An 8,849-nucleotide genomic window follows, 5' to 3' on the forward strand; every position below is an offset into this window, starting at 1 on the left:
GAAAAAAAAAAAGACAATCAAGCATGATGATTCTTATTACTTATTAAACAAATATGTATGACCACTACATGTACATACAGTAGACGTAGGAAAAATGTTGTGTTTCATTCACGTTTTCTGGCTGACCCTAGCAAAAAACCTGTTGACTCTAGCCTTTTTAAGCTCACTCTAATATCTGAATTTCAAACTTTTAAAATTCTGAAACATAATTTAATGCATTTTCAGAAGCAATTTTTTCTTCAGTTAACCAGGTGAAATATTTGTTCATACATTTGTTCATATCTACACACAGACACAACATACATATAAATTTGACCTTACAATTTCAAATTTATAGGTATCTTTATCAACATGTACATGATTGTATATATGTCACATATAGGACATAATTTTCATCTTCAAGTTTAATTCTACCAACAGAACATAAGCTACCAACACATTTTTTAAACACCAGGTTGAAGCATAGATTTTGTAACACTACATATAACTGTATACAAATAGGTCCTCTTTTTGGTAACACCCCAGGAGCAGACCCATTGATGCTGTACTTACTTGCTGTGACAGCTCCCTGGTAGGTGCACAGATCAGCCCAATGGGTCCATCCCCTGCCTCTAACTCCTTCTGGTCCATAATATGCACCAGCATGGGCCACACAAACGCAGCCGTTTTTCCGCTGCCCGTCTTCGCAATGCCGATGATGTCTCGGCCACTTAGAGCCACGGGAATTCCCTAGGATACATTCATAAGGAATACAATATAATTTATTTCCATTATATTATCAGCTTGATAATATAAAATGCATAACGTTTACCTTCACATGGTCTAGCCTAACAAACTTTGTTTATTCTTACTCAAATTCATAAAACAAATTAACATACATATGGGGACCAGCCCCTCCTACACTGTCCCACCACTTGCAACGTAATGTAACCCAACACTACAGGGTGTCTGCTAAGGCACCAGTTACCATGGTGACAGACGTATGGTACAGGTCATTGACCTTATTCATTTATTAGAATTGCAAACATAGCAATACAATGGAAGTCCTGGTAGCCATGGCTAATATCAGGCCCCACAAATTGACCTTATGTGTTTGGAGAAGAAGAAGAGGAGGAAGAAACAGAGCAAAAACAATGTTTTCTTCTGCGAAGGTAAACATAACAGTGAAACTGTACGAACCTGTGCCTGGATGGGTGTAGGCTGGGAGTATTCTGACTTCCTGATTTGATGCATGAGTTGCTCATCAAAACCAAAGTGGGCAAAACTGGTCACCAGTTTAGGAGGGGCAGCACCCGATATCTGTAACAAAAAAATCACAATCAGGTAACAGAAAATTATCTACACCAGGCAAATTTTACCTGCACCATTCAGGCTTTAGGAAGAATGGATCATACAAAAAAAAAAGGATTCAGAAACAATTGTCATTATTTCTTTGGTGGTAGCACGTTTACTCACCCTTATGTCCAGCTTTCTTCTGAGTTCGTTGACCTCTGCTGGTGAGAGTTTGGAGATATCTCCATGTTCTTCGTAGAAGTTCCTTTCAAAGTTCGGGTAATCAATCTGATAGGGAAAATAGCATTATTAGTAACAGAGCAGGTGTAGACTTTTACCTTAACTATGTAGATCATTTTACCTACAATAAGTACAATATTTGTTCATACATGTGATAGGCAAATACCACAAAATGACAAGCAAATTGACTTTGAAAATCCAGTGAAATCTCTTTGCATGCCTTTAAAGTTTCGAGTATGTAGGATTGGGATATACCAACCTCTGAGTGGTCTATGGGGGGCAGGGGGTCGATGATTTTCGACTTCTCTGGAACAATGGGGTTTCCATCCTCATCATATTCAACAATAGGGTCATCATCGTCTGGATTCACCCCTGCTAGAGGGTTCTCTTCCATGTACTTGAAGTATGACTCCTAGAACAAAGGAGGCATGAAATTTGGGATTAAACCATTGAAAACATAGAAACTTAAGTATGACATAGAAAAGTAACATTAGCAAAGTGAATGCATATATGAACCTTCATATGGTCTAGGACAAAAAAAGTACTGCTCTGTTCTTCTTATTCAAACACATTCATCTAGTACGTATATAGTGACCATCCCCTCCTACTTGCTACATAATGTAATCCAACACCACAGGGTGTCTGCTATAGCACCAGTTACCATGGTGATAGCCGTCTGGTCAAGGTCATTGACCTTATTTGTTTAGAAAAGAAACAGACAAGATTATGAAGCTATAACTATAAAGACATTCTACAATGAAGTAATTGCCATACCTGGTCATCCATTTCATCAATGTCAAATCTCTCTTCTCTGCATAAAGGAGACATAAATGTCATTAGAACATCAACAGAAATTTTTGCCCGAGTGATCATGATATCATGAGAAGTAGCGCGCATAGTCCAGTGGTTTAAGCAACCTACCCCTAGATTAAGAGTTTGGGAGTTCGAATCCCGGGTGTCGTTGCTCACGCATGCTACTGAAAAGGGTAGCAGTCCTTTGGTCGGGGCTTTATTAAATTATGGTCCACTGTTCATTGTGCTTGTCAAAAACAGCTAGGGGAATTTCCCCAGTACAATCATTGCAATAAACCTGTAAATACTGTACAGATCTGTCTTCTCTGTCATGACCAGTGGGAGATTAGCTCTCCAGTGAGCCAAAACTGGATCAAGATCACTTTCCTTTTTTTTTATCAATTTGAAAGAGATATACTTAAGCTTGATGTTACTGAAGGAGATAGACTTACTTTGTCTTCTTTTCATCTTTCTTGCCCATGTTCTCTAAGTCTCTTTGTGCTGCAGTTTCCACCTATAAACAGAAATCAAAAACAATTGCAAATGTTTTTTTTTTTTCAAGTAATGGCAGTTGATACCCTAACCTGGTATCCAAACGTATAATTTTCAGCTGCTGATTCTCTTTCATCCTCTCCAAAAACAGATGAAAAAAGAGACTTGGCAGCTGAAATAGGTTTGTACACCAGGCTGATTGATACCCGAACTGTGTTATCAAGTCCAAGGCATCCTTTTTTGCATAATAATACTAATAATAAAGCTTTCCTATGATGATGGAAGTTGTTACCTGTGCCATGAAGGAGTCCAGTGGATCCTCTTCACTGTCCTCATCACTGTCCGCAGGTTTACGTCCAGGACTGACCGCTGGGACATTACCTTCATCATCATCATCATCGTCAAAGTAACTGTACAACAACACGGAGCAACAGGAAATAAGGATAACTTCTATTCGTGCTGGCATTAAACCTACATACACACTCTGCAATAAAGACTACATAACACAAAACAATGTTGTACATTGTAATTTGTAAACATGCACGTGGACATATTTTGGTGGATCAAACACACTTTTTTGTAGTTTTCTGTATCTGCATCTGTATCTGTATCGCTGGTATAACAGACATAAACTGCACATGTAACACAATGGCAGGCCAAAACAGCTTAGGCCTAGGAAAAAAATGTTGTATAAGTTGGCTCACTAGAGATTGACAAAGTCTAAAAAAAAAAATTATAAACCCTACCTACCGACCCTAAGTTTTTCTGGACTGAAACAGGAAAGAGGAAACACAACATTTTCCCCCAGGCCTTACACGAGTAAATAAAGCAAGAAACCCTACACTATACACCCTGACCCACCTTTGCTCATCACTCATGGCGTGTCTCTTCCTCCCTACAGTAATGTCCATGTTAGTGAACACTCCCCCTCTTCCACTGCCCACGGGAGGAACCATTCCATAGTTGGGGGCGCTGCCTTTGTCGTCCTTTTTTCCCAGGGCAAAGCCACCGAAGCCAAACCCTCGCTTCTGGCCCCCTCCTCCTTTATGCCAGTTCATTTTGGCTACTCTGGATGTAGGTAATTATAAAAAGGATAAGTAAATCATTACATTACATCAAACTGACCAAGCCTTTTGATACAAAGCATTCAAAATACCACATGCAGTACATATGTTAGTACATACACCTAACCTGCATACATCCATGTAAGTTAGGTCTACATCTACAGGAACGAGTAAGTGTATGTGGATTTTTGCATTGTACCAAGTACATTAATTTTTTTGAATGATGTGTAAGAGAAATAATGGCAATAGTTTCTTAACTAACAGTTTTTAGGCAAGGAGGGTTAGGGTAATCCACACTTACTAAATTATAACTGGTGCAGGTAATTTTTGGTGTTACCTGCACCAGTGCAGATATGCAGAAATAAGTATTTCGAGCAATAATACATGTTCACGTGCTCTACAAGGTGTATATCAGGCTTGTGGAATGAATTCTAATTTGCATTTTTTTCTGATGAGTGGGGAGGGGGGCAAAGAAAAAAGAAAGGAAGGGGGTGCACAGCCAAAAGCTAAGGCATTAAGTACATACATCTTACAATGCAATTTCTTGAAGAGGGGGTGATCATGGATTTTTGGGCATGTAAATCTATTTTCTAGAAAATCACGCGCGTGTAACACGTTGTAAGCCTTTATATGAAAATTATGCGCATCTTCTTTATTAAAAGATAATGATAAATTGCGCAAACACGGCCTTGTGAGGCAAAACCTTTCACAACAAATCCACGAACACTTTTTCTATTGCCAGACACTTAACGTACATAGCCACAAGTAAGTAAGGTATTTGGTGAGCTACACTTACGAAAAGGTTGTGATACTACTAGTATATAGCCAGAAATAATTTTGGAGCTGCATGCTATGCGACTCGTAAATTATGCAAGCTTCGTTTTCGCCAGTGATTTGCTATCTAACCAAATGTACCACAAATACAAGCTACTATGCATCAAGCATACATATACGAACTTTGAGCGTCGAAAGAGTCTCACTTTTTGCAAGAAACGGGGATATATTTACCTTGTCTTGTTCCAAAATAGCACCAAGACCCGTGTGTTGTGTACTTGCGTACTACGTCATCAAAAATGTCGGATGGCAAAGGGCACGGTTCCACATCCGGGTCACGAGGAAATACCGGAAATAGAACAGGTGCATAGTGATGTGGGATGTTCCAGACAGATTTGACGAAAAAAAACATACAAATTTGGTTCGAGCCGCTCAGCCCTTACTCAAAACGTAGAATATGCTAGAACGTAATTTCAGCGTTTAGTAAAGGTATCCAATGCAATTTCAGGGTGGCAAGACTGATTTTTAAGTCACTTTGTGGTCATTCTTTAAAGTAGGAAGTTGAATCAATGATGACATAACGTTACCTGTGAGACAAAAATGCGATGTCACTGACAGAAAATGATTGCATGTTTTGTATCCTATGCTGGTTTTAGCTATTTATGGGTGGTACAAAAAAAACAAAGACGGCACTCGTAGCTATAGCTTGTTTGGGTGCTTTTTCAAACGCTTCATATATGAAATGATGCTAAGAAATTGTCAAAATTAGACAGATTTCCCCATCCAGAATATTTGTAGTTTTTTTTGTGTGTGTGTGTGTGTGTGTGTGTGTGTGTGTGTGTGTGTGTGTGTGTGTGTGTGTGTGTGTGTGTGTGTGTTTGTTACCCTGAAATTGCATTTCATTTCTTTAAGCTATTTAGGCGACTTAGATACACGTACTAATCAGTCAGCCGTCTGCTCCTAGCTCATTCTTTCTTTCATTCTCACCTCTCTGTTTTCTTTCTGACGAGCTATCAAAGTTTGGAAACGATATAGGATAAGCCTCTTAAGTTGACCTGACTAATAGTCCAACGTTGTATCAAGAAAAATACTCCACAAGATGTTCCAATCTGCATTTTATTGACCGTTTTCCTGCATTTATTGAACTTTTTTAAGAATCATTCATTTTAATTGTGTTCAATGTGTCTCAGTATGTAATAGATAAGTAGCGTACTTTTTAAATCACCATTATAGAAACACGCAACTAAATGTGTTTTGAAGAATAAACTTTTCAACGTTGAATTCATTCAATCCAGGACGAACAACATAATCAAAAGGTTTCTTTTTATGTACATACGGTCTTCTAATGTTACATCTTTATATATAGGTCATAAAGATGGGTCGTATGTTCTAGGACATATTAAGGCTGTCACAGCACAGAAAATATTGTCCCTTAAAGACATTACGATCCTATTTTTAAGCCACTGCCAAGTTTTTCATCTCGTCCATGACTTCGGACGCTTCTCCGCAGATTTGGACACAGTCGATCTCGGATATTTTCTGGGCCTGCGCACTTGGCTTCGTCGTGACGTCACCGGTGACGTCAACACTCTGTGACCGTGTCTCCTGGTGGATGACCTCAGTTGACCCCTCAGGATCGGCAAACAGTTCGTCACCCTCTGAGTGGCGCCTTGTTCTAGAGGCCCTTAATTTTCTGACGAAAAAAAACATTAAAAGTAAAAGTTAGTCATTATAGTAAAATATTAGTAGTCTGCATGGACATAGAGGGCTGCGTAGATAGTATTTGTCTTGTTTGTTGGTTTGTTTGTTTGTTTGTTTACACAATAAAATACAAACAAAATAAGTAGAAAAACAATGTTCAGGAGGGAGTAAGAAACCTACAGAGCTTGTTGAAAGCATTCCTCCTTCCTAACTTACTTATAATTAACAAATGATAATGATATAGCAAAGAAAACTAATACATGTACATATAAAGGAATATACTGAAACTAATGCAGTTATTGAAAATAAAACAACGTAAGCAAATTAATGAAAATGATATATTTGTACGTCTCTGACATACTGATATTTTTTCACTAATTTCAGTTTAACAATGCAATATGGCATTAACAATTTAATCTAACGATAACAAGCGGAGCCCTTAAATTTTTTTTTTTTTTTGCTTGCTTGCTTGTTTGTTTTAATTCTTGGTCCCTGACGGTAACAACTTTGTAAACTTACGCCCTGGCGCACCCCGGGTCGCCCGGTGGGAAAGCCCGTGTGAAGGTGGCGGCGGCGATCCCCTCCCGACTGGGCGGCTCCACCGTCAGCTTATACTCTCCTGGGCAGCGGTGTAGCTTTCTGTAAGGAAAACGTTAGAGAGGGTCACTGACAGCAAGTCTAAAAGGAACACCAATCTTTACTGTAGTGATAACATCCACTAAGAACAACCTAGCCATTCTGATTTGTTAATGTTAACGTTCATAATAACGCAAATTATTTTCCCATTAACGCATCCATTGACGCGAGTTATTAAGAAACAATACAAAGAAAAGTGGGGCTGCACTCAGGTTACACACTTATATTAACAGCCCCGTTTAAGAATGTAGTTGGACCGCGCCTGTTGTAACAACAACATTAGCAACGAATATAAAAAGATTAATACAAAATAAAATTCAGAATTTATCAGCAAGTCCAATTCTTCTTACATTTGTATGCTCTACTGATATCTGTAGATTTGAAAGGTTCCAATTCATGCATGTAATAGTAACGTAACAGGTGAATTCTAGTCGTTGTACTCACACTTTTCTGTAGTCTCCCCCCGGACGACTGACGCCCTCTGTCTCGTCAGAGCCCTGGTTCACACAGGTGTTCAGCGTCAGGTGGTGTTCTCCCTCACAACGGTGCAGGTCAAAACTCGGGTCAGAGCTGAGAAAACACTCATGATCTTCAGTAATCATAAGTTCCTAATTTGAGTTAATCAAAGCAAATTTATGGTCCTTGGTGGTAAATGTGCACTTCTTCTCAACACCAAATCGACATCACGCTTTCGGCTTCCGTAAAGTCAGTGCAGTGATCGTACATTTTAAGAAGGTCGACGAGATCGACTGAAAATTCATGGCGAGTGTGTTTTCTGGTGTTGGATCAAAGCTTCGTAAACTCTACAACCAAATTCTTCTGTGTCAATGTCAATGAATGTTACTTCCTGAACACTCTTTAAACTTGAGCTGAGAGACCGTCAGTGGGGGTCACTCTATACTGTACAATGTCGAAAGTCGTGTAAAGTTAGTCGCTGAGAACCTGGATTATCCTAACACATGAATATACACCCTATATTTTGTCAAGCGTCGTTATATACTAAAACATCGCCACCGCTGTATTTGTAAGTCAAGTCTGCTCATTTAACTACTTTTTCATACCTGCTACTAATGAACCGTTTTGCTGCAGGGCCAGGATCCATCTTGATGTTGTTGAAGTCTACGTTTGACGCTGAACTCCTTTGTTGTTGTAGTGTTTCACAGAAAATGGTAACCTGCGTGACTATGTTTAGAGAAAACACACGTGCGTATGTCCCCTAGTAACTTCTTAACACTTTATTGCGTCACACAGGTTTAGACAATGGGTTATTAAGGTATGTTCCATTGTTCCATCAGGTCAATGTCGCAGTTACGTCATGGGGAAACCCATTGTTACGTCATATTGGGAGCACCCATTGTTACGTCATGGAGGAAGCCTACTATTACGTCATAGCCAAACCCATTGTTACGACGTGGAGATGTACTGTAGACATGCGGTAGCTTCGTACGGTTACATCAAAAACAACGACGTTGGAAGTTTGACTCCAATCATGTCTATCGTAAGTAGTTTAAACGTGTTTGATTCTTACAAGTGAACAAGCAAAGGACACATCTAATTGTTTTTTTGTCGTAGGTTTGTGAAGAAATAGGTTCATTTTGCAGGTTTCTTCGTAGGCGCGCAGCACGATACGTGTAACTGTCGGCATGCATACGGCACCGTTCCAGAACACCCAAATAATAGTTCTAAGCGTTCCTATTACAAATGTATGTGGATAGATCGACGATATTATAACCGCCTAAGATATTGAAGTCATAGGTTTGTTTTAGATTTCCTGCCTTGTGTCTTTGTGTCACATCATTGAAAAATAAGAAGTGAGAAAGGAACGTCCCTCACCGTCATCTAATATTTCCTCACGCTCCTCTCTCATGAAAAACACGA

General features: G+C 39.2%; 2 protein-coding genes across 2 annotated transcripts in view; both read right to left on the minus strand.

Annotated features, from left to right (window-relative positions):
- The window catches only part of LOC109478674 (ATP-dependent RNA helicase DDX42-like), an 18,450-nt gene extending 13,483 nt beyond the window's left edge, over positions 1–4,967 (minus strand). Inside the window, exons 1-9 of the mRNA XM_019780339.1 lie at positions 4,869–4,967; positions 3,658–3,864; positions 3,089–3,206; positions 2,757–2,818; positions 2,287–2,323; positions 1,772–1,924; positions 1,456–1,560; positions 1,180–1,299; positions 549–729 (exon numbers count right to left, since the gene is read on the minus strand). Coding sequence (XP_019635898.1) covers positions 549–729; positions 1,180–1,299; positions 1,456–1,560; positions 1,772–1,924; positions 2,287–2,323; positions 2,757–2,818; positions 3,089–3,206; positions 3,658–3,854 — 973 coding nt within the window. The 5' untranslated portion in view covers positions 3,855–3,864; positions 4,869–4,967. The remainder of the gene's footprint in view (positions 1–548; positions 730–1,179; positions 1,300–1,455; positions 1,561–1,771; positions 1,925–2,286; positions 2,324–2,756; positions 2,819–3,088; positions 3,207–3,657; positions 3,865–4,868) is intronic.
- A 773-nt stretch (positions 4,968–5,740) lies between these two features.
- On the minus strand, positions 5,741–8,214 carry LOC109478855. The gene is made up of 4 exons (XM_019780671.1): positions 8,033–8,214; positions 7,416–7,541; positions 6,855–6,974; positions 5,741–6,327 (listed from the first exon to the last, which is right to left on the minus strand). The coding sequence occupies exons 1-4, from the start codon at positions 8,071–8,073 to the stop codon at positions 6,090–6,092; spliced, it is 525 nt and encodes a 174-aa protein (XP_019636230.1). The 5' UTR covers positions 8,074–8,214; the 3' UTR covers positions 5,741–6,089.
- Positions 8,215–8,849: the final 635 nt, after the last annotated feature.

Source organism: Branchiostoma belcheri, unplaced genomic scaffold (genome assembly GCF_001625305.1).
Source record: "Branchiostoma belcheri isolate BF01 breed outbred unplaced genomic scaffold, Haploidv18h27 scaffold45, whole genome shotgun sequence".
Taxonomy (NCBI): Eukaryota; Metazoa; Chordata; class Leptocardii; order Amphioxiformes; family Branchiostomatidae; genus Branchiostoma; species Branchiostoma belcheri.

What these genes read in the sequence shown, in the direction of transcription:
- LOC109478855 (XM_019780671.1), bottom strand. Translation starts at nt 8,073, where the DNA reads ATGGATCCTGGCCCTGCAGCAAAACGGTTCATTAGTAGCAG. An exon ending in AAACGGTTCATTAGTAGCAG is followed by an intron (nt 7,542 to 8,032) that starts GTATGAAAAAGT and finishes GTGTTTTCTCAG; the next exon opens with CTCTGACCCGAGTTTTGACC. An exon ending in GGGGGAGACTACAGAAAAGT is followed by an intron (nt 6,975 to 7,415) that starts GTGAGTACAACG and finishes TTTTCCTTACAG; the next exon opens with AAAGCTACACCGCTGCCCAG.